This window comes from Bombyx mori, chromosome 15 (genome assembly GCF_030269925.1).
Source record: "Bombyx mori chromosome 15, ASM3026992v2".
NCBI classification, from domain to species: Eukaryota; Metazoa; Arthropoda; class Insecta; order Lepidoptera; family Bombycidae; genus Bombyx; species Bombyx mori.
This window is the reverse complement of record NC_085121.1, coordinates 9,118,996-9,143,840: the sequence shown is the minus strand read 5'-3', so window position 1 is coordinate 9,143,840 and position 24,845 is coordinate 9,118,996. Positions and strand designations below refer to the sequence as shown.

General features: G+C 40.7%; 1 protein-coding gene across 2 annotated transcripts in view; it reads right to left on the bottom strand.

Moving 5' to 3' along the window:
* Window positions 1–7,477: 7,477 nt before the first annotated feature.
* LOC101743689 (ATP-binding cassette sub-family C member 4) overlaps window positions 7,478–24,845 on the bottom strand; it is a 54,743-nt gene continuing 37,375 nt past the window's right edge. For both annotated transcript variants that reach the window (XM_038015872.2, XM_038015873.2), the window contains exons 12-25: window positions 24,188–24,355; window positions 23,447–23,590; window positions 22,283–22,506; window positions 21,287–21,417; window positions 20,565–20,774; window positions 18,579–18,809; window positions 17,899–18,005; window positions 12,169–12,292; window positions 11,645–11,815; window positions 10,822–10,949; window positions 10,383–10,505; window positions 10,089–10,211; window positions 9,512–9,672; window positions 7,478–8,698 (exon numbers count right to left, since the gene is read on the bottom strand). In XM_038015872.2, coding sequence (XP_037871800.1) covers window positions 8,425–8,698; window positions 9,512–9,672; window positions 10,089–10,211; window positions 10,383–10,505; window positions 10,822–10,949; window positions 11,645–11,815; window positions 12,169–12,292; window positions 17,899–18,005; window positions 18,579–18,809; window positions 20,565–20,774; window positions 21,287–21,417; window positions 22,283–22,506; window positions 23,447–23,590; window positions 24,188–24,355 — 2,319 coding nt within the window. In that variant the 3' untranslated portion in view covers window positions 7,478–8,424. The remainder of the gene's footprint in view (window positions 8,699–9,511; window positions 9,673–10,088; window positions 10,212–10,382; window positions 10,506–10,821; window positions 10,950–11,644; window positions 11,816–12,168; window positions 12,293–17,898; window positions 18,006–18,578; window positions 18,810–20,564; window positions 20,775–21,286; window positions 21,418–22,282; window positions 22,507–23,446; window positions 23,591–24,187; window positions 24,356–24,845) is intronic.

Sequence of the window (24,845 nt, the reverse complement as noted above, 5' to 3'; positions counted from 1 at the left end):
GCACAGGCAGTATTCGAAACTGGTACCTAGTTTTTTTTAATTGAAATTTCTCTCGTAAATCTTATTACTCAACCTTTTTCACTATTAAAGTACTTGTAGGTTTTGCGTAGAACTTAACTCTTAAAAATAAATCAATTAAAAATCACTTTTGGACTTTTTATCCCACAATTTTAAGAATAAGCAATTAAGCTTGTATCCCTACTATATTTTTTTTCATTTCAATTGTCCATTAGACTGGCAAAGGGAACATTGCCCATACACTCAGATTTTTGGAATGATTCGTCCACGTTCATGTTTCGCTGTTTCACACTTGTGCATCATCAAAGCTGCGGCTAAACGCTGAATAAGCCACTTTTCTGACATGTCTAAACATGAACAAAGATTAAATCAACAAAATCAAAAATGCACTTTGGTTTGAAGGTTGGGAAAACCGTTAAACTAAAGGATATTGACTTACACTTAAAAATTAACGTTAATTTCCATCATTTTGCTTTAGTAGTTTTATCAGAGTACGTTAATATTGAATTTAGTCTGGATCGTAGAAAATACATCATTGACGAAAAAGCACAAGTAGTCCGAGTGTACTTAAATTACCAGTTGCTAAGATACGAGTAAAGTTTCAACAATAACTATAATTACAATAATAGCTGGGAAAACATCACGTACGGTCATCCGGCCCCAGATTAATGTTTTTGGTGTTATGGGTACCAGAGACATATATACATACTTGTATACCTTTAAATATATATACATATACTAGCTGACCCGGCAAACGTTGTGTTGCCTTAAATAAGATTTCTAGGGAAAATTCTAGTATAGAAAAAAAGCCTCATTCAACGACATAATACCTCATTATAACAAAAAAAAAATATCCAAGAAAAAAAAATGTTTGGGATGGACAACCCTTATCACTTAGGGGTATGAAAAATAGATAGTAGCCGATTCTCAGACCTACTGAACATACTATTGATACACAAATAAAACCAAAAAAACATGGCTGAAAAATGTATAGTATTGTACCTAGGCGGCACTGAAAATTTCGGGAATTAACGAAGTGACAACATTACTATTTAAAAATGTATTTATTGCTTTTCGAAGTATTCTCCGCGAAATTTGACACATTTTTCCATACGATGGAACCAATCATTGAAGCAACCATTCCATTCGGAAGTTGGGGTCTCCAAAATGGCCGTTTTGTAGGCGTCCACAGCTTCTTCAGGTGATGAAAATCTCTGTCCACGCAATTTATTCTTTATTTTAGGGAAAGTATAGAAATCATTAGGGCTTAGGTCGGGGCTGTACGGCGAATGGTCTAATAATTCTATGTTTTCTTGCTCTAAAAACTCTTTTGTTCTGTGCGCGGTGTAAGAACTCGCATTGTCGTGATGGAGGATGATGCGGCGGTTGCAGTTCTCTTTACGGTGTTCAGAAACGACCTGTGGCAAACAAATGCTAGCATACCATTCTGCATTAACCGTTCTTTGTCCCTCAAGAGGAATAGTCGTAACATGGCCGGTTTTGGAGACAAACGTGGCCACCATTTTTTTTTTGCAACACTCCGTGAACGAACAATTTTTGTTGGTTTTAACTCATTTTCGAACACCCAAACTCGTGACTGGTTTTTTTGTTTCGGGTTCGTACGCGTATATCCAGGATTCGTCACCTGATACAATGTTGTATACAGCATTTGAGGATCCTGCGTGGAATCTTTCGAGAGTTCTGACGCACCAAGTAACGCGAGCCGCTTTTTGCACTTCACAGAGCGAATGCGGTATCCATCGGGAAAACAACTTTTTTACACCTAATTGTTCATGCAAAATTATTTGTATTTGACTCATGCCAATGTCTAAAGTTGCCTGAATTTCGCGGTATGTCATATGTCGATCTTCCTCAATCAGCTTACGCACAGCATCAACGTTTTCTTGGGTGACTGCAGTTTTTGGACGACCTTGACGGGGATCATCACTGAGCTTGACACGTCCACGTTGAAACTCAGCAAACCAGCGATAAATTGTGGTTTTGGATGGGGCTTCATCACCAAATGCAGAAATCATCCGGTCAACACACTGTTTTTGTGTTAAACCACTTCGAAAGTCATAATAAATCATCGCTCTTGAATTTTCTCGAGTCAATTCCATTTCCTCAACGACTAAACAAGTTTGACAAGACCGAGAATCTTTTTTTAAATAAATAAATGGTATTCGATTTTTAAAACCAAAAAGTTTTCAATTAAAAAGATTTTAATATGACAGGAACAGTGGAAATATTCCATTCCCGATACTTTTTTTTTTTTTTTATGATTGAAAGTTTACTGGTGGCCCGAAGGCCTTTCCAGTTTCACCAGGACAGGTGGGCGAGCAAAGGCTCAGCCAAGAGGGGTGGGATTTGCTAACAACTGCCCGAGCGCCTCCGAAGGAGACCTAACAACTCAAGAGCAATTGTTTCGCGAATGAATCTACTACCGGATCGGAATCGCGACCCGCTGAGAAGATCCGGCGAGAAACTCAGCGGGCTGATGCATGGGTTAGGTTGCACGTCGACCTCTTTGTCGAGTTCGACGAGTACGGTTACCGGGGTCCCTAAGCCTGCCCCTAGTATTAGAGCTGAAGGCATCTAATGCAAAGGTTATTGGATCTGATGGATCCGTAAGGACGTGTCTAGGGCGTCGACGGTGACTGGCTCCTGCATGATCAGGATTCGGGGAGTAGTCAGCGGCGGCAACGATAAGGCGATTATCATGACGCATAGCCTTATCGAAGTATCGTTCCGACGCTGACTTCATGTATTTCCGAATTGATTCGAGGCCCAGGTCGTCGTGTAGGTCAACGTTCCTCACGAACCACGGAGCCCCGACAGCTAACCTGCAAAAGCGGGATTGTAGGGATTGGAGGGTGTCTATGTGTGTGCGGGCCGCGTGAGCGAACACCACACTCGCGTAAGTCATGACGGGCCTTATGCAAGTTTTGTAAAGTGTCACCTTGTTCCGAAGGGACATTTTACTCCGCTTACAGATCATGGGGTAGAGTCTACCGAGAATAAACGCGGCACGGTCACGGACTGATTTTATATGCGGGCGGAATGTCATCGATGCATCCAGGGTAACGCCCAGGTACTTGACCTTCCTGGCCCAGGGTATGGGTTGTCTAAAGAGAGTAATCGGGGGTGTGAGATTCCTCCTCCTAATCCGGGAGGAAATCCGTGTGGAGCTTCCCCTCTGAAATAGCACCGCAGTACTTTTCGCTGGGTTGATGTCTATGCGCCATTTTCGGAACCACTGTCCTAGGGCTAGGGCTGCGCTCTGAAGCTTCTTCGCGATTAGGGACTTATTTCTACTAGAATAGTAAACAGTCGTGTCGTCGGCGAATAAAGCTAAATGGGTCGGCGGCAACCGGGGAATATCGTTGACGAATAAGCTAAATAGGAGGGGTGAGAGGACAGAGCCTTGCGGGACTCCAGCTGTGAGAGGTCGTGGGGAGGAGCGGGTTCCCTCGACTCGATATCGAAAAGAGCGGTTCGACAAGAAGTCCCGTATGATGAGCACGAGACTATACGGCACGCCCATGTTGAATAGTTTGAAAATCAAACCATTGTGCCAGACTTTGTCGAACGCTTTTGCGACGTCGAAGAAGAGAGCTCCCGTGTATAACGGTTTTGGTCGATTAAGCCCCACAAGAATGTGCTCCGTGAGGCGGTGCACCTGTTGAACGCATGAGTGATTTGTACGGAATCCGAATTGTTCATCGATAAGAATGCCCTTGGATGAGACGAAGTCTCTGAGGCGTTTGTAGAGCAGACGCTCATACAGTTTGCCTAGAGACATGAGGAGGCTAATCGGGCGGTAGCTCGTCGGATCATTTTTTGGTTTACCGGGTTTATGTATGCCGATAACGTCCGCTTCTTTCCACACCGCGGGAAAGATACAGTTCGCCATAGCGGCATTGAAAATAGATGCCAACATCACGATGAGTTGGACGGGTAGAAGTTTAATAACGCGGTTGGATATACCGTCGGAACCGGGAGCCTTGCGAGGACGTAGGTCTTTGATCAAGTCTTTAACTTCCATCGGGGTGACGGGTGGTAACGCATCAGAGGGTGGCAAGGAGGCTCTGCGTTCTACCTCACTGTCTACTAATTCTACATGAACAGGGTCCACGGATTGAGTGCTGGGCGTGCACTGGGTTTGCAATGTATCGGCCAGCAGCTCTGCTTTTTCGTCATCATCGAACGCCGCGAGTCGGCCTGAGGGGCCTACCGATACTTTTAGTGCAGCCCTCGTATAGCTCTCAAATGCGGGGATAACTGATCGATTGATGGTTGATCAGTAGTCGACCGACGAGGGCGGGAGATCAAATTGAATTTAAAATAAATCATAATTAAAGGAACTTGACATTATAAACTCTGAATAAGAGTTTATCGTAGGTACTACAATTTGTATAATATTTGATTGCCATCTTGCAACCTTATTGCGGATTATTGCGGAAGAGTGAAAATTGAGAGTAATATGATTTTTTTTATTTTAATTCATGACAAAATAAAAATTAAATGAAAATCTTTAAAATATTAAGAAATAAAAAATAGGGGTTGATCATAGAGGGATGAAAAATTGAGAGTAACATCAGATTTTTTATTTTAATTCATGACAAAATAAAAATTAAATAAAAATTTTAAAGTTTATAATTAACAAAAAAAATAGGGGTTGATCGTAGAGGGGTGAAAATTTCAGAGTAATATGAAATTTTTTATTTTAAGTCATGACAAAATAAAAACAAAATTCTTGCAAAAAAATTAAAGTTTTTAATTAGCAAATAAAAAATAAGGGTTGATTGTAGAGGGGTGAAAATTTAGGGTTGTATGTATTTTTGTATGTTGTATCATAAAAATATAAAAACAAAAAATTTTGTCTAAAAAATAAATAAAAAAATGTAGGGGTGGAACACCCTTAACATTTAGTGGGATGAAAAATAGATGTTGTTCGATTTTCAACCCTGACCAATATGCATGCTAAGATTCACGAAAATCGGTCGAGCCGTTTCGGAGGAGTTCAATCACGCACACCGTGACACGAGAATTTTATATATTAGATAGTTAGTAAACACACATATAAAGAGCAAAAAAACCTGTTATACGAATGTATGCCCGATATGGGGAATCAAACCAAGACCCTCGGCGCAATGGTCAGGGACGCTAACAACTACACTACCGAGTCAGTCAAAGTGTCAGTCACAGAGTGAAGTACATAAGTGTGCTAAGTGCACTATGTATGAAGTGTACTTGGTCTCGAGCATGCCCTGTTGTTTTTAATGACACTTAAAATATGACCCTTATTTGGTTATCGTTTCCGTATGTGGCCATTTTTATAGCTGTTTCACAATTTGTACACATTTACACACACTGTCTATGAATTGATTATAAACATATTCGTTAGGTCGGAATATAAATAAAATTATATTTGTCTATTTCTGCCAATCTTGGTTATGCAATACAACTATTAACATCCGTGACCGATAATGACCATTCACCGTTAAACGCGTCGTTAGTTCATGATCCTTTAAAGGAAATAAAAAAATTAGTTGATAATATGTGCCGCCCATCGATCATTGTTCATCACCAATCATCGCACTGGCAATCACTGGGGCACAAAAGTACTGGAGTGGAGATCTCGTATTGGACGTCGTAACGTGGGCAGGCAGCCAACGAGGTGGACCGACAACCTGGGCAAAATAGTTTGTAGGGACTGGATGCGAAAGGCAAGAGACCGAAAAGAATGGAGTGCATATGAAGAGACCTCAGTATTGGGTGGAATGAATGGCTTGAAGAAGAGTCATTGAAGTTATTGTTCATACAACTAATGTATTTCACAGAGCCCTACTTTAATATAGAGCGTTAAAGGAGGCCGCTGCGTATCCTGAAGCGGCAATTAATCTCCTTTTATCAAGTTCATATTGCGTGCACCAGGAACGGTTATGAATCATGCCGTAACTGCAGTGTTCATGTTTTTTTTTTACGCTGTCTACGGCATATATAGTTGTTGCAAAGTACTACTGCGCGCAGTCCTTAGTTGTGTGACTAACCAATCTGTATACGCGTCAATATAGGCGTGAGAGCACGTACGGTTAGCAAACAAAAATTCATTAATTCAAGTTATGGATTTCACCCATTTTTATGTTTTAAGTATTTTTTAATTTACCTATTAGGAGTGGTCAAAATAAAAAATATACAACATCGTTAAAGTAACTACTAATTAACATTAGTAATAATAATTAATTACAGGTAGAAACGTAAAAGAAACACAAAAGAAATATAATCCTAAACAATACCTTAATTCTACACAAAATAAAAAGCTCCCTCCATTATTATTATTAAGAATCATGTTACATTTTTACACTGTCATCATCCTCATTGTCATTGTCACCGTCATCACCTTCACTGAAATTTTTAATAAACTGGAAATCATAGTCGAAATATTTCATGTATTCTTTTTAAAAATTTTCAACGTGTTGCATGTTTTTCGCCAGGTGGTTTGGTCTATATTATTTGTGCACTCCTCTATCAACTTTGGATGACAAGGCAGAGTTACTAGGCGATGCACTGCAAAAGCAGTGCACCACCAGCACTCAAACCGCGCACCCCGAACACACCGAGTTAGTTGACAGGGAGGTCGAGCGTAGAGTATCCCTGTCGCCTCGGACGTGTTACCCCCCATTACCACAAACGAAGTAGAAGCGATCTTACAACCTTCAACCTAGGAAGGCACCCGAATCCGATGGCATTCGTAATCCCGCGCTAAAAATTTTACCAGTCCAACTGATAGCAATGTTAGCTACCATTTTAAATGCCGCTATGATGAACTGTATCTTTCCCGTGATGTAGAAAGAAGCGGACATTTTTGGTATACATAAGCTGGGAAAAACGAAAAATGAAACCGTTAGTTACCGTCCGATTAGTCTCCTCCCAGCGACAGGTAAATTATACAAATGACTCCTTCGGAAACGCCTCTGGGACTTCATTACCGAAAAGAAAACATAAGTAGACGAGCAGTTTGGGTTCCGCGCCAAGCACTCGTCCATACAACAAGTGCACTGCCTCACGGAGCATATCTTAATAGGGCTAAATAGGCGGAAACCGATCTCGACCGGAGCCCTCTTCTTCGATATTATAATTTTTTTTTTATACTTGTGCCTAGGTATCGATGTAGTTACCAACATGTAACTTTTACATATAAAGACTTAAAAAAACATTCCCCCAGCGGAGGGAATGCAAAGGTAGATTTCGGGTTCGATAAAGTTCGGTTCGTGGATCGCGTTTGGTATTTTAAATATTTTACTCCTTAACAGAAAATGGACCGTGAGATAGTTCACCCACCTAGTGCATTAAAAAATGCTGCAGTCTAATAAGTGAATGTTAATTGAATAAATTGTCTCATATGGTATGTTATAATCGCTAGCTCAAAATATGGATTTTGATAAATTACACAAAATAATTCAATATTGTTTATTTTTGTTCGAAGTAAACCTCTATGGCCTTTATCATGATAGCTTCGTATTCATACAATTTTATACAGTTACACATTTATATCGCAAAATAAATAACGTATTCTATATTATTATTAAAACTTATTCCTAAAGTTTATTTGACCAACGTGAGCACAACACACATTTTGTAAAAACATTTTCAAATTCTAAATGTGTACAATCTTATGGTGCAGGAACTAAAACAAATAGATTATATATTTCCATAGAGTTATTGGTTACTTTTAATCAACATTGTTGTAAAATAATCCCAAAACCTAGTCTTATAATATCTACTTAACGAATCAGCATTTTTCTTTCTTTTGGATTACAATATTATTCGAACGGTATAGGGGGTTATGCATGATAAAGTTTCCGACAGATAATAAACATATATTATAATCGCCACTTCGGGGAGATGTTGCTATTGATAAAATAATAAGATCCTCAAAGTTTCACATGTTAAACCAAAGTGTTTTTGAGGAAATATTTTTTTTAGAAACAGAAAGAAAGCTCCGAAATGGCTGTACCGATTGTAATTAAATTTGAGTGTGTTGTAGAGCCCTGCAACATAAATAATTAGGGATATAACTATCATACATAGACATACTAAAGTTTTAACATTAATTCATTTTATGGTACGCTATTTCATTTTATGGTTATAACTGCCATTGAAAGAAAAAAAAAATGTCAAACCTTCAGGATCTAGGCTTTTAATCAAGGCTAATACATCCCCCAAAGTGATGATTAAATTTTGAACTGGGAAGTTTCATCATGATTGTCCTTCTACGCCTAAACGTACAACTAATCTATATTCGTAAAAACATATAAAAATCAGTATGAATTATAAAGAAAACTTAAAATTCGTGATTATTTATATTAGTGTACTAATTAACTTCGCTATTTATACTAAGAATTACTCAATTCTACCTCCGTTTTTTATGTACGTATCTTTCGCTATTTCATATAATTGTTGGGACATTTTTTCATTTGTTTCTTTAACCATTTTCGCGAAATAGCCGTCGGGATTACTGAGCAGTTTGTAGGGATGATCGAACTCCACAAGCCGTCCGGCATCCATCACCATTACTCTATCGGAGTCCATGATGGTGTTAAGACGATGCGCTACAGTCAGCACGGTGCAATCAGCAAATCGTGTCCGTATCGTTCTTTGAATAAATTCGTCAGTTCTGAAATGAAATTACATTAAGTACATTTACATTTTTGTAAGAGTCCGGAGACGTTAAATCTGAATGATTCTGCAATAGACAAATTTTAGGGAGTGTAAGGGAGAGTACATATTATTGCACACCAAAAAGACGGTCCTAGCGCTAAAATCGATCTCTTCCAGGCAAAGTTTTTAATGTGTTTGTTGAATAACTGCAATTTAGCACTAAATTGGGTTTGCTCAGTTTTTCTACCTAATCATTGGTAGCCTTAAGAAGCTATTCCAGTTTTACCACGAGTTTGGTAGGCCCTTGACAATATTAGATTTGTTTTCTCTATTTATGCTATATGTATGCGTTCTGGTTTGGAATGTAGTAGAATACACGTATTATTTATCTTTGTGTACTTTGTGATATATTGTTTAAGTTATTCAGTACCCACCTAACACTAGGTGAAACTTATTCTCGTCTGCCTGTTGAATTTAATCAAGAGAAAATGAAATTGTAATAGATATAATTACAGTGCGCCAACGATTCAGAGGCACACTAAACTTTCAATTGGCCATGAACAAGATAGGTTAAAATTATAATAATAATTAATTTTAATTGTACATCAATGTTGAATGAAGCTCGTCTTTAAATTACAAACTAGATTACCGCTTTAATATTGCGTTCATTTAGAAAAAAGAATATGTTCAGCACATCGATTATAACAGCTACACAAAATAAATGGCAAAGAATTTAACAAGTAAAATAAGTGACTCGCGAAAAACTAATCTAATATTCTCGTTCTTTGCATGAAAATTGTAATAAATTTACTTTAAATAACATACGTACTTGGGATCAACATTAGCGGTGGCTTCGTCCAGAACCAGAATACGATTTCCTCGTAAGATAGCACGCGCGAGACAAACCAATTGCCTTTGTCCAAGAGAGAAGTTAGATCCACCTTCGGATACCTTGAAATCTAAAGAAGGAACAGCGGCCTTTAGATCAACCTGGAACAATACCATACAATCGAATCATTAATAATCGATTGTACAAGCGCCGTGTATACTTATTACTACTAGTACTATACTTAAAGTCATAGATAGGGTCATGCTATGTAATATTATGAGATCGAAGTTAAGCCGTTATACATAGTATCGAGACCGACCCATTATACGTTTCGCAGTTTTCAGAGCAACAGTGGCAAATACCGGTGCGGGTTTACAGCAAACCATACATTAACCTCCAGTAAGTACCCCGTAAGTAGTCACCGGTAAACGAAAAATGAAATATAAAATTTAGTTTTAAAAAAATAATATTATCCAAAAAATATTTAAATTCAATTTAAATTATATAATTTTACGAATTAAAACATGTGTGCTATAAAAAAAAACACTAGAATGAATTTTGATTTTGTTTAACTTACAGCTTCCAAAGCTTTCCACAATTCCTCGTCCTTGTAGTTATTGAAGGGATCCAAATTGTATCGTACGGTGGCCGAGAACAATACCGGCTCTTGAGGGATTATCGATATCTTCGAACGAAGATCCTACGACAGAATATAAAAAGTTTTTGAATTAATCGGTATGTAAATTTCACAATTTATCGTATTCTTGCTGCTTTTTTGTGTTGAAAAAAAAAAGATTTAATTTTACAATTGTTAATGGTCAAGCTTTAAAATTCATCTAATTTATTTTTCAATGGCGTGACCATATCTCACCTGTAGAGCCAAATATCCGGTCTCGATGTCATCAATGAGAATCTCTCCTTCAACTATCGCAAGTCGAAACAAGGAGGATATCAGAGAAGATTTTCCGGCACCCGTTCTACCCACGATGCCGACCTTAGAAATAAATAATCAAAATCGTTCTAGTATTGAAGTAAATTATGTAATAGAAATAAAAATGAGAACTTCGACTAAAGTACCTATGGCAGATGGCAGATGGGCGTAATATACATATGTATCGTCCGAGTAGAAAGGATTAGAGATCTTTAGTGTCCAATATCCTTTCGGGTAGTTGGATCATCTTAGTAAGTAATTTTAAAGTCAGTTATTGAAGTCAGACACAGTTTAAAATCGTAATTAATGTAATTTTAGTAGGATACGAACAATACAAGTGAAATATTAATGTTTTTGAAATAAAATTAAGACAAATTACCTTCCATCCACTTTCAATGACTAAATTGAGATTCTTCAGTACGGGCAGGTCTTGAGGTGTGTACTTCATGAAGCAGTTACGGAACTCAATACGACCATTCGACGGCCAGCCTTTCGGAGTTTCGCGTTCTATTCACGAAACATTAAACAAACGTTAATGAAGCAATGAAGTGAGTTAATACTTTTTTTTAATTGGATTTGATCGAATGTCAATTTAGAATTAGGATTCATTTTGAATTCAAATTTAACTTTTTGGTCGAACTAAAATCTCTTTATTTAGTTTACAGCACACACAGTTAAGATATTTTAAACAGAAATACCTAATTAATAAGATTTTTTTTTTATTGCTTAGATGTGTGAACAAGCTCACAGCCCACCTAGTGTTAAGTGGTTACTGGAGCCCATAGACATTTACAACGTAAATGCGCCACACACCTTGAGATATAGTTCTAAGGTCTCAACTATAGTCACAACGGCTGCCCCACCCTTCAAACCGAAACGCATTACTGCTTCACGGCAGAAATAGGCAGGATGGCGGTACCCGTGCGGACTCACAAGAGGTCCCACCACCAGTAACTACGCAAATTATAATTTTGCGGGTTTGATTTTTATTACACGATGTTATTCCTTCACCGTGGAAGTCAATCGTGAACGTTAAGTACGTATTTCATTAGAAAAATTGGTACCCGCCTGCGGGATTCGAGCACCGTCGCATCGCTCGGCACGAGTGCACCGGACGTCTTATCCTTTAGGCCACGACGACTTATTAGTTTGATTCATCGATTATTTGGTTTATTATATAGTAAATTAGAACGTATTATCACCTCCTTTTTCCCACTGACTTTCCCTTTCGATGTGTGTGTACTGCAATATCCTTTCGACACTTGTCATTTGCGAGATGACTTCAGCTGTTTGTCTTACACCGAATTGCAACATTCCTGTCAAGATTAGCGTTTGCGAAATCGCTAGACCCACATTTCCGGAAAATATTGTCTCTGTTAATGAAGAAAAAAGAAAGAAAATTAGCATATCGTTGTTGTCAAACCAAAACCTGCTATGTGCACTTTTTGAGATTTTTACTTTTTGACCTTTTCGTATAGTTTACAGCCCTATCTACCGTATAAAAAAAACTGTTATATGTCTATAGCTTTAATATTTTATATAGCTTTCATTTGATATACATAGATCTTAAAAATACACTTTCATCTAAAATTTTATACGAAAATGTTTTTACTCGTTAATTCAAAACAGAGTTTTTGCACATGGCAGATTTTGGTTTGACAGCGACGATATAATCTTTGCATTTATTTTTCTAAATTTGATTTTATTTTATAATCAAATGACTCACTGCTGTCTATCACGAGGAAGGCTATAATGACGATCGCCAGATACAGCACGCAGATTAAATCGAGCCAAAAGCCAAGGGTGACGCCACTTGCTAAATAGCTGCTCCATGTTGACGTGTGTATATCCTGAAACACAATTATTTATCAGTATGAAAATTCAAAACTTTCTGGAAAATTTAACAGCTGTGTGCTTAGATCTACTCGTAAATGTCTACAATTTAAAAAATCTAAGCATCACGTTAAACTAATCTGTTAAAAATCTGTTAAAGAGCACTATTTATCGTTACCATATTAAATAAAAGTATATATATATTTGTATAATGTATTATAGTATAAAGTAAGTATATGTATGTATATGTATTATTTTGTATCTTGTAATATGTATATATTATTATATGTAATGTTCACGATATGCAATAGGTTTGTGTTCCTAATTCTTCTTTCCTTCTGCGGGCCTACTGGAAGAGATTTCAACATTCCGATTCAGGCACCCGTCGCGTGCTGACGTGCTCATCGACCGTTCGATTGCCCGACCTCGGTTCGGGGTCACATCTGGCGTCCAAGTGTTTTTCTCGGAAGTGACTACCTGTGCTAATTGCGTCGAATCGCCATCTGTGAGCGGGCGGACCCCTAAATTCCAGGAATTCGTTCGGTAACTTAGTGGCCCGTTTGCAAGCGGACGGCTGTGTGCCGTAATTAATTGCGATTATTACAATTTTTGGAGCCTCGCCGTAAGGCGAGTGTGTTTTTAAAGTCCCGGGGCAGCCCCCCCTGGGCACTCGTCTATTATAATGGAGTCCACGGTCGATCTGTTTGCAGAATTTCTTCGCCTTAGGTACCCAACGCTATCGGCAGAATTTTTAGAATTCAAGACCCATCACGCAGCGAACTCGCCGGCGGTCTCTGTCGCTCCTGCGTCGTCCATCGCGGCCTCCATCACGCCCGCCGATCCCGTGTCCCCGATACTCGCGCCCAAAACTTCTGCGTCGACCGTTGCAGCTTCCGCTTCAACCGTGCGTTCGTCGGCGACCTACGTTGCTTCCGTGCGTTCGTCCACAGCCTCCGTCGTGCCTGCGTCGTCCACTGCGCCCGCTAAAACACCCACCCGCAGGTCGCCCGCGCCCTCCTCATCCGATTCAGAGTCGGACATGGAGGTCGACCCTTCCCCCGCCGCCACGACTGATGGATTCACAGTAGTCCAAAAAGGTAAAAAGCGCGCTGCGGAGGCCCGAGCTTCCGCGGCCGCTAAAGTAAGCAAAGCCGCGAACGCGTCGCGTCCCCGCCCTCCAACCCCCATCGCTCCCGCTGTCTGTGCAACACCGTCGCCGCGTCCAGTGGCACAATCTAAAACTCAGACCCCTCCCCCGGTAATCCTTCAAGAGAAAACAGCTTGGGACCGAGTTTCCCTGGCCCTTAAGGCCAAAAATATTAATTTTGTCGGCGCCCGTAATCTCGCTAACGGGATTCAAATAAAAGTAACGTCACCCGACGACCATAGGGCCCCCTCAAGTTACCTCCGAAAGGAGCGTATAAGCTTCCACACTTATACGCTCCAGGACGAACGCGAACTCCGCGTTGTCATACGTGGAATCCCGAAGGAGCTAGATGCTGATCTCGTCAAGGCTGATCTGATAGAACAAGGCCTACCAGTAAATTCCGTGCACCGCATGCACACCGGCCGCGGTAGGGAGCCATACAATATGGTTCTAATAGCCCTCCAGCCTACCCCCGAGGGTAAGCACATTTTTAACATACGGACCGTCTGTAAGCTCTCCGGTATCGCCGTCGAAGTCCCCCATAAAAAAGGCACTCCTAGTCCGTGCCATAACTGCCAACTGTACGGGCACTCTTCTCGTAACTGTCACGCGCGCCCCCGATGTGTTAAGTGTTTGGGCGATCACGCCACGGCCCTCTGTACTCGCGACCAGAAAACCGCCACCGAACCACCTAGCTGCGTCCTGTGCCGAACACAGGGTCACCCCGCGAACTACCGTGGATGCCCCCGAGCTCCAAAAATAAATCGCCGCGACGCCCACCAAAACCGCCTCCGAGCTTCCCGCCCAGACATCAAAGTCTCAGCACCCTCTGTGCCGAAGGCTAAGCCTGCCTTCGTGCCGGCGCCGGTGCCCAGCGGCTCGGCCTGGGCTAAACCGTTGCCGTACACGAACACGGCTGCAGCTCCTCCCTCCGCGATTCGTCCCTCCCCCGCGATCAGCACTCCGACCGCGTCCGATAATCTCGCTCTAGCGATCGACTTTTTTCAGTCGATCAACTTTGAGCGTGTTAACGCCTTGGGTGACGCCATTCGCGCCGCCTCTACTGCACAACACTTCATCGCTGTTGTGCAGGAATACGCTGACGTATACGCGTCGTTAAATACGTACGTCCTCCCCTCACTCCGCCGGTAATCAATGGCGTACATTAGTAGAATAAAGCCTTTATCCGTAACGATAGGATTTTTTAACGCTTACGGTCTCGCAAATCAACGTGATCAGGTTTGTGATTTTTTGCGTGACCATCAAATTGACATTTTTTTAGTGCAGGAGACCCTACTCAGGCCCGCGCGTCGCGACCCTAAAATCGCGAACTATAACATGGTTAGGAACGACAGGCTCACTGCTCGTGGTGGTGGTACCATCATTTACTATAGAAGAGCCCTGCATTGCGTCCCGCTCGATCCTCCCGCGCTCGCTAACATCGAAGCATCAGTGTGCCGAATCTCACTGACGGGTCACGCGCCGATCGTTATCGCGTCCGTTTATCTTCCTCCGGATAAGATCGTTCTAAGCAGTGATATCGAGGCGCTACTTGGCATGGGAAGCTCTGTCATTCTGGCGGGCGACCTAAATTGTAAACACATCAGGTGGAACTCACATACCACAACCCCTAATGGCAGGCGGCTCGACGCGTTAGTCGATGATCTCGCCTTCGATATCATCGCTCCGCTAACCCCGACTCACTACCCGCTAAATATCGCGCATCGCCCGGATATACTCGACATAGCGTTATTAAAAAACGTTACTCTGCGCTTACACTCGATCGAAGTAGTTTCAGAGTTAGATTCAGACCACCGTCCCGTCATTTTGAAACTCGGTCGCGCTCCCGATTCCGTTCCCGTCACGAGGACAGTGGTGGATTGGCACACGCTGGGCATTAGCCTGGCTGAATCTGATCCACCATCGCTCCCGTTTAGCCCGGACTCTACCCCGTCTCCTCAGGATACCGCTGAAGCCATAGACATCTTAACGTCACACATCACCTCGACATTAGATAGGTCATCGAAGCAAGTTGTAGCGGAGGACTTCCTTCACCGCTTCAAATTGCCCGACGATATTAGGGAACTCCTTAGAGCTAAGAACGTCTCGATCCGCGCTTACGATAGGTATCCTACCGTGGAAAATCGTACTCGAATGCGTGCCCTACAACGCGACGTAAAGTCTCGCATCGCCGAAGTTCGAGATGCCAGATGGTCTGATTTCTTAGAAGGACTCGCGCCCTCTCAAACGTTTTACTACCGCTTAGCTCGTACTCTCAAATCGGATACGGTAGTAGCTATGCCCCCCCTCGTAGGCCCCTCGGGCCGACTCGCGGCTTTCGATGATGACGAAAAAGCAGAGCTGCTGGCCGATACATAGCAAACCCAGTGCACGCCCAGCACTCAATCCGTGGACCCTGTTCATGTAGAATTAGTAGACAGTGAGGTAGAACGCAGAGCCTCCTTGCCACCCTTGGATGCGTTACCACCCGTCACCCCGATGGAAGTTAAAGACTTGATCAAAGACCTACGTCCTCGCAAAGCTCCCGGTTCCGACGGTATATCTAACCGTGTTATTAAACTTTTACCCGTCCAACTCATCGTGATGTTGGCATCTATTTTTAATGCCGCTATGGCTAATTGTATCTTTCCCGCGGTGTGGAAAGAAGCGGACGTTATCGGCATACATAAACCCGGTAAACCAAAAAATCATCCGACGAGCTACCGCCCGATTAGCCTCCTCATGTCTCTAGGCAAACTGTATGAGCGTCTGCTCTACAAACGCCTCAGAGATTTCGTCTCATCAAAGGGCATTCTCATCGATGAACAATTCGGATTCCGTGTAAATCACTCATGCGTACAACAGGTGCACCGCCTCACGGAGCACATTCTCGTGGGACTTAACCGACCAAAACCGATCTACACGGGAGCCCTCTTCTTCGACGTCGCAAAAGCGTTCGACAAAGTCTGGCACAACGGTTTGATTTTCAAACTTTTCAACATGGGCGTACCGGATAGTCTCGTGCTCATCATACGGGACTTCTTGTCTAACCGCTCTTTTCGATATCGAGTAGAGGGAACCCGCTCCTCCCCGCGACCACTCACGGCTGGAGTCCCGCAAGGCTCCGTTCTTTCTCCGCTCCTATTTAGTTTATTTGTCAATGATATTCCCCGGTCGCCGCCGACCCAGCTAGCCTTATTCGCTGACGACACAACCGTTTACTACTCAAGTAGAAACAAGTCCCTAATCGCGAGTAAGCTCCAGAGTGCAGCGTTAACCCTCGGACAGTGGTTCCGAAAATGGCGCATAGACATCAACCCAGCGAAAAGCACAGCAGTGTTATTTCAAAGGGGAAACTCTCCGCTTATTTCCTCCCGCATTAGGAGGAGAAATATCACACCCCCGATCACCCTCTTCGGCCAACCTATACCCTGGACCAGGAAGGTCAAGTACCTGGGAGTAACCCTGGATGCATCCATGACATTCCGTCCGCATATAAAAACAGTCCGTGACCGTGCCGCATTTATTCTCGGTAGACTCTATCCCATGATCTGTAAGCGGAGTAAAATGTCCCTTCGGAACAAGGTGACACTTTACAAAACTTGCATAAGGCCCGTCATGACTTACGCGAGTGTGGTGTTCGCTCACGCGGCCCGCACACACATAGACACCCTCCAATCCCTACAATCCCGCTTTTGCAGGTTAGCCGTCGGGGCTCCGTGGTTCGTGAGGAACGTCGACCTTCACGACGACCTGGGCCTCGAATCGATCCGCAAGCACATGAAGTCAGTGTCGGAACTTTACTTCGATAAGGCTATGCGTCATGATAATCGCCTTATCGTTGCCGCCGCTGATTACTCCCCGAATCCTGATCACGCAGGAGCAAGTCACCGTCGTCGCCCTAGACACGTCCTTACGGATCCATCAACTCCCCGAATCCTGATCACGCAGGAGCAAGTCACCGTCGTCGCCCTAGACACGTCCTTACGGATCCATCAGATCCAATAACTCTTGCATTAGATACCTTCAGCTCTAACACTAGGAGCAGGCTGAGGAACCTCGGTAACCGTACTCGTCGAACTCGACAAAGAGGTCGACGTGCAACCTAACCAATGCATCAGCCCGCTGAGTTTCTCGCCGGATCTTCTCAGTGGGTCGCGATTCCGATCCGGTAGTAGATTCATTCGCGAAGCAATTGCTCTTGAGTTGTTAGGTCTCCTTCGGAGGCGCTCGGGCAGTTGTTAGCAAATCCCCCCCCTCCTGGCTGAGCCTTTGCTCGCCCACCTGTCCTGGTGAAGCTGGAAAGGCCTCCGGGCCACCAGTAATCTTTCAATCATAAAAAAAAAAAAAAAGATTTCAACATGAAATAAGTAGTACCTTTGTACTCTGTATCCTTATTGTCGTGTTTCTTCTAACAGCTGTGTGTACTAAATATATTAAATAAATAAATAAAATAAATAATATCTAATATCTTACTTGGAAATTATCAAATTCCTGAATCAATCTTTGTTGTGCTCCTGCAGAACGGATTGTGCTCATGCCGTTGAGAGTGGCCGACATGTGAGAAAACACCGGGCTTCGTGCTTTTTATGAAAAACAAAGCAAAGTTATTGCTGTTAGTTAGTAGGGACTATAGTAATATTAACAGTGGTTTTTGAACACGCCTGTGAATTGAACATTAGGTATTTTGGATTTGCGAACAATTGCTGCAATCATTATCTATTTTATTGACATATATTATTATGTACTGGTGGTAGGACCTCTTGTGAGTCCGCGCGGGTAGGTACCACCGCCCTGCCTATTTCTGCCGTGAAGCAGTAATGCGTTTCGGTTTGAAGGGTGGGGCAGCCGTTGTAACTATGTTTGAGACCTTAGAACTTATATCTTAAGGTAGGTGGCGCATTTACTTTGTAGATGTCTATGGGCTCCAGTACCACTTAACACCAGGTGGGCTGTGAGCTCGTCCATACATCTAAACAATAAAAAAATAAAAATTGGCCCTGCATCTGTTGCAAAATTGATAAATCGACGAAAAAATTATTAAGACGAACGTGGCGATCTAGATTTCGTGGTGAAATTGGATAATAGTACTCGTGCGAGGTCATATAATTCACTACTAAAGTCGTTTCATTCAAAATATTATAAAGCAAACTCACTTGTGCCTTCCAATCGTTTGATAGACTGTGCAGATTTTAGGTATATTTGCAGTATCGTGTAAAATAGGAGCAATATGATTGTGGTGGGCAGTAAAGTCCATATTAAAGCCGCTGCATTCAACGCCAGGATGCTGAACATCACCAAATATATTTGTATGCACTCCAGCAAGAAACGCGGCAAGAGCTCGTCCAAAGCTCCAATGTCTTTTGAAAACCTATTCAAAATACGACCTGAAAATGAACAAAAGATTACCACACAATATATAAAACAGCAGAAGGTAAATATTTGGTCGTGTTATTATACGTTTGCTACACATTTATATCTTGTTAATCATTATTTTCCCCCCTACCTATTCGCTGTTAGCTTAAGGGACTATTCCAGATACGCTGTGACTGTTAGGTGATCTCACGAGACTCAACTTGAGAGAATGCCTTAACACCGGTGGGCTGTGAGCTCGTCCACCCATCAAAGCAAAAAAAAAAAAAGAAAAAAAAACACTGGCCTTAACAATAGTAGTGCTTCCCAGAATCTACCAGCGGATAGATTTGGCAATTACGCTCCTACGTTTTTAAGTATCGACTTCAACAACTCGTGAAAGTATCAAATTGCGTAGGAGTAGGTATTTTATTTACATTATGACAATATTTTATAAATACAAGGCAGATTTGACCACTTCAGCATACGAAATGATAGTGATGGTAGCGCTATGAAATAATTGTAAGTGTTAAGAAATTGTTTTACTATTGTGAGAAAATTCAAGAGCAGCGGACGCACGCTGTTCCAAGTTTTGCAGATGGGCAGTCAGTTACTATTTATTGTCTTCTTCTAATTAGGTTAAGTGTGTTTTGTTGTAAACTCTAAATAGTATAAAACAAAGTCGCTGTCTATTTCAGCGCTTACTTTTTTTAAGCCACGCAACCGACTCTAATGCTTTTTTTTCTAATAGAAAAAGAGGTTTGTGTAAACAATTTGTTGATATTTTGAATGAAATGTCTGAAATATGACAGTTTTATCTGAAGAACTGTTTTGGAACTAACACGTCTTTGTACGCCTGCACGGCCAACCCTGGGTAAATTCCAAGAGAAAATGTGGTCATAAACTAATGATTATTTAAATGAAATTCCTAGTTCGAATAACTTTGATACTTTAACTCGTTCTCATTACCAACATTAATATGCATGTTCGTTACAAAACAACGCACGAGGTTCGGTCTGCCTTCTACTTATATTTAGTACTTTTATTTATTTTATTTGGGATTGTCTACAGATACAGATTATTAAAAGTGCTTTGGAAAGGGCAAAAAAACAACTTTAATTTTACGCAAAGTTACGTGTTATAATTTTTTTTTTATTGTTTAGATGGGTGGACGAGCTCACAGCCCACCTGGTGTCAAGTGGTTACTGGAGCCGATAGACATCCACAACGTAAATGCGCCACCCACCTTGAGATATAAGTTCTAAGGTCTCAAGTATAGTTACAACGGCTGCCCCACCCTTCAAACCGAAAGGCATTACTGCTTCACGGCAGAAATAGGCAGGGTGGTGGTACCCACCCGCGCGGACTCACAAGAGGTCCTACCACCAGTATTTACGCAAATTATAATTTTGCGGGTTTCATTTTTATTACACGATGTTATTCCTTCACCGTGGAAATCAATCGTGAACATTCGTTGAGTACATATTTCATTAGAAAAATTGGTACCCGCCTGTGGGATTCGAACACCGGTGCATCGCTCAACACGAATCCATCGGACATCTTATCCGTTAGGCCACGACGACTACTAAAAGATAAGATGTGTTAATGTTAAGATTACCTACATTTTTTGCGAATGAGAGACTGTCACGCCTACCTTAATTCTTCAGACGTTAAGTTATAAATGTATTCTATAATGGATTTGTCATGCTTTAAGCCCGAATGTAAGTTTATTTTATTGCAGAAATAGGGAGAACGGGAGGTTGCCCGTGAGATTATTAATGGGCACTCACCAGAAGAATTGGAATCGAAGAATCGCATTACGCCTCTAAGCATCGAGTGAAACATGTCGTTGTGGAGGTTCCTGGAGGACGTCATGCAAACTTTGAAGAACATAAACGCTCGGGCCGTTATGAAGAAGATACAGCAAATGATCAGTGCTGTGTAAACGTAGAGATACTGCGCCGTATCCAGAGGACCGATGAATGCGTGGATGTTTAGATCTGTTGATTGAAGTTTCAAGATAAATTAAGGAATCGGGATTCAGTAAAGCTGTTCAAAAAGCCCGCTGAGTTTGTTTCGCCGGTTCTTCTTAGGACTGTGGCTTTCTTTGGAACCGGTGGTAGAGTTGACATTGTTATTTATATTTTGACATTCAACAAGTGTGTTATGCTGACATCTAAGTTGAAATAAATGATTTTGAATTTGAGTAGTTTTTTTTAAATTAAACTTGATCTTCGAGCTCAATATCTACTTGAAGTTAAGCTAACTACTTCGAGCTGTCAAGCCTTTATATACCGCAACGAGACAGCAATTGACCATCTAAGATTCATATCTTAATTGCTTTAGGGACAACAAGCAGTTGTCATATTCTTTGACCTTATGTCTCAAAGTGGGAGGCATTTACTATGGGATGTCTATGGCCTACACCAGGTGGACCATGAATTTATTGACTTATCCACGCAAATAAATGAATAAGTTATTGCGAAATAAAAAGCTCATTTAGTAAAGGTACCTGGTTGGGCTTCAGTTCCGGAGAAGTAGTTGGTAACACTAAAGGTATTGTTTTTCGGTGTCAGCATTAGTTCATAGTCCTTTGTGGTATTATTGCTTTCTTTTTCTTTCATTCTTGTAACTTCGTTAGTCCTGCAAAATAAATTTTATATTTGATTAACTTCACTTTAAAGAAACGTAGATTTATAACTCTGGGAAATAAGCATATATATCTATCTCTATATCTCTATAGTCTCTGGTTCTCATCAGATGACCAGGTTTCCAATTATTTACATATTAAATTAATATGGTAACTTTAAAATTTTAAAGTATCAGTTCATTGTGTCGGTTAAAATAAATGCATCATCCGATTGAAACTAATTTAATTCGAAAGGAATTAGAGATGAGAAGAGGAATGATGGATAGATGGGCTTTAAAATTAAAAACTATTGTATAGTATATATTGTATACATATCTTTTTACACAATTTGCTTTAATTTCAGCCGTAATTCTGATTTGCGTGAGTTTTCAACTTGTATATACTTTAATAAATATTTGATACGAAGTTGTATTTTATCGGAAAAAGCTGACTGAGCATTCTTTTTCAAATTGGATATCAATAGTATATATGTACATATAGATATAAAGAAAGTGGACTTCCTTTAACATCAACTTTTTCCGCGTTTGAAAAGCAGTTCGATTAATTAAGATCATGTCAATAAAACGGCGGCGACAGAGAAGTTTTAAAATTAATTTATATGCAGAATTGTGAACGAGTTTGTTATAAAATAAACTTTAAAGGTTATTTCTTTGGTTTTATCGGTTAGTAGTTACTAATAGTGGTTAGTAGATTTTGAGTTTGATATGTATTTGAAATAAATAAAATAAAAAACTTTGTTGAACCTATTGAAGTCTTATTTTAAATTAAATCTATAACTACAAGTAGAAGTTATCTTATGTACAAATAATATATCATAAATACCCTGTTAGAAATATCTAGAGTAATAATAAAACTTACCAGAATGTAACCCAATAGTCACAAAGCGTGGCCGATAGTTGTCCTATTACGAGTATAAGAACAGTAAACATCAGCCGAGTACTTCCTCCGCCAGCCGTCAGATATGCTTTGTAAACGTGCCAGCCCATCGAGCCTGATTCTCTTTCTTCCTCCTCCATCTCTTGTGCAGGACCTTCGCAACCAGTCATTGACTCCGACATCGAAGGTCGACGTGTTGTTGATAACTATAGTATAAAAGTTGTCTTATTATAGAGCAGATCGACAGATGAGTCATCTTTTTTTAATTTATTATTTTATTGCTTCGATGGTTGGATTAACTTTAAGTTAAGTGGTTAACGGAGCCTATAGACATCTACAACGTAAATGTCGCCACCCACCTTGAGACATGAGTTGTAAGATCTCAGTTTTTAACAGTAAAACGGCTGCCCCACCCTTGAAACCGAAACGCATTACTGCTTCACGGCAGAAATAGGTAGGGTGGTGGTACCTACCCGTGCGGACTCACAAGGTGTCCTACCACCAGTGATTACGCAAATTATAATTTTGCGGGTTTGATTTTTATTACACGGTGTTATTCCTTCACCGTGGAAGTCAATCGTGAACATTTGTTGAGCACATATTTCATTGCAAAAATTGGTACCTGCCGGCGGGATTCGAACACCGATGCATCGCTACATACGAATGCACCGGGCGTCTTATCCTTTAGGCCATGACAACGACTTCTACGACATGTGATAAGCGGTTATAGTATTTTAACTAAAATGAGAATATTAATCCGCACCTTATGTCCTGATACGGGCAGTAGACTAATGACTATCCTACTCTTCAAATGCACTGCAGTATCATGTTTAAAATAAAAATAAAAAATTTAATGCTGACGTCACTCCCTATGCAATAAACCCGCACGATCACCAAAAATTTTAAGTATGGCATTCGTTCGTGAACACGCCTTAAATACGTTATTCCTTAGAAAGCACCTGTCAGTAGAATTACATCCCTTATTAAAACATCGCACGAGTAAATCAAAACCGTGATCGATATGCCACGACGATCTCATATTCTGCTCTCGTCTTACGGCAACGACATTACGTTATGTCGCGTCTATGGTCGCTGGCAACCGTGTAAAATCAGATTGCCCAATCTTCGCTATAAAATTTTTTTTACCCGGGCTGATGTTCGCCTGGACATTGGCAAAGGTAGTTTTTTAGGTTCATCTTCATTCTCGTCTTGCAAAGAGGTTAAAAGTTTGGCGAAGTCTTTACCGGAAGTCATTAGTTCTTCGTATGTTCCACAAGCGTCTACCGTACCCTGGAAATGAAATAATACGGTAAATCACTACATAGTATAAAACAAAGTCGCTTTCTCTGTCCCTATATCTGTCTATCCCTATGTATGCTTAAATCTTTAAAACTACGAAACGGACTTTGATGCGGTTTTTTTTTATAGATAGTGTGATTGAAGAGGAAGGTTTATATGTATAATAACATCCATTAAATAGTGGAGAAATCAATAATAAATTACAGTTTCCGAAGCGAAGCGAGGGTGGGTCGCTAGTAATAAGTAAATCTTAATACTTTATCTATGAGCTTTCATACTGGCAAAAGAAATAGAGGCCGCCCCAGAACAACTTGGCTTCGCTCGGTGGAGCAAGAGCTAGGTGTCTTGGACGTGGGAGGAGCTAAAACAGACTGCCCAAGGCCGATGTAAATGGAAGGATTTGATTCGGGCCCTACACCCCAGCAGAGGGTAATAGGAAAGAATGATGATGATGATGAAAGCCGACGGTAGTGATCGTCAGCTGTACAAATTTTTTATGCAAACGAAAACATATACAACTCTAATTATTTACGTATAAATTAGGATATACTCGTACTTAATGATAAATAAAAAAATATAAATAATCACATTATTCATGATGATTATATAATCGGCAGCCTTGAGGTAGTGTAGTTGATGTGTGACAAGCACTCGAGTTGTGTGCCGGAGGTATCCGCTGATGCACTCATCGAACAATTGCCGACCGACATGAGCGTCCACCGCCGATAAAGGATCATCCAAGAGATACAGTTCCGCCTGGAACGCAATATTAAATATTTAGTTACAGACTACAAATTCCTTGAGCAGAGTTAAGGTCAGAAGAAACAACTGTGTCTACACTCGTTGGTTCATGTTAATTTGCCGTAACATTGATGATTTTATTACTATTTTATCATAATATTTACTACTTTACAGAGGATTATTGACAATTTAACTATACCTTATATTATATAACTCTTTTTATTGTATCTGGTTTGATAGAAATTTTGAAATAAGATTTAGATCGATTTTTTTGATACATTTTATACTGTGTGTCATATAAGAAAACTGAATTCTTTAATTTTAGACCTTATTTGGGTACAATAAAAACATTAGTAACGTTTCTATTAACTTGATTTCTTGTCTATCTGTTTGTATGTATGTAATTTGGCTTTAATTTTGCAATTGATCTCACATTAATATTAAAATGTATTAGAATATTTAAAAACGACCAGAATCGCATGCTTGATTATTCGTGTGTTGAAAC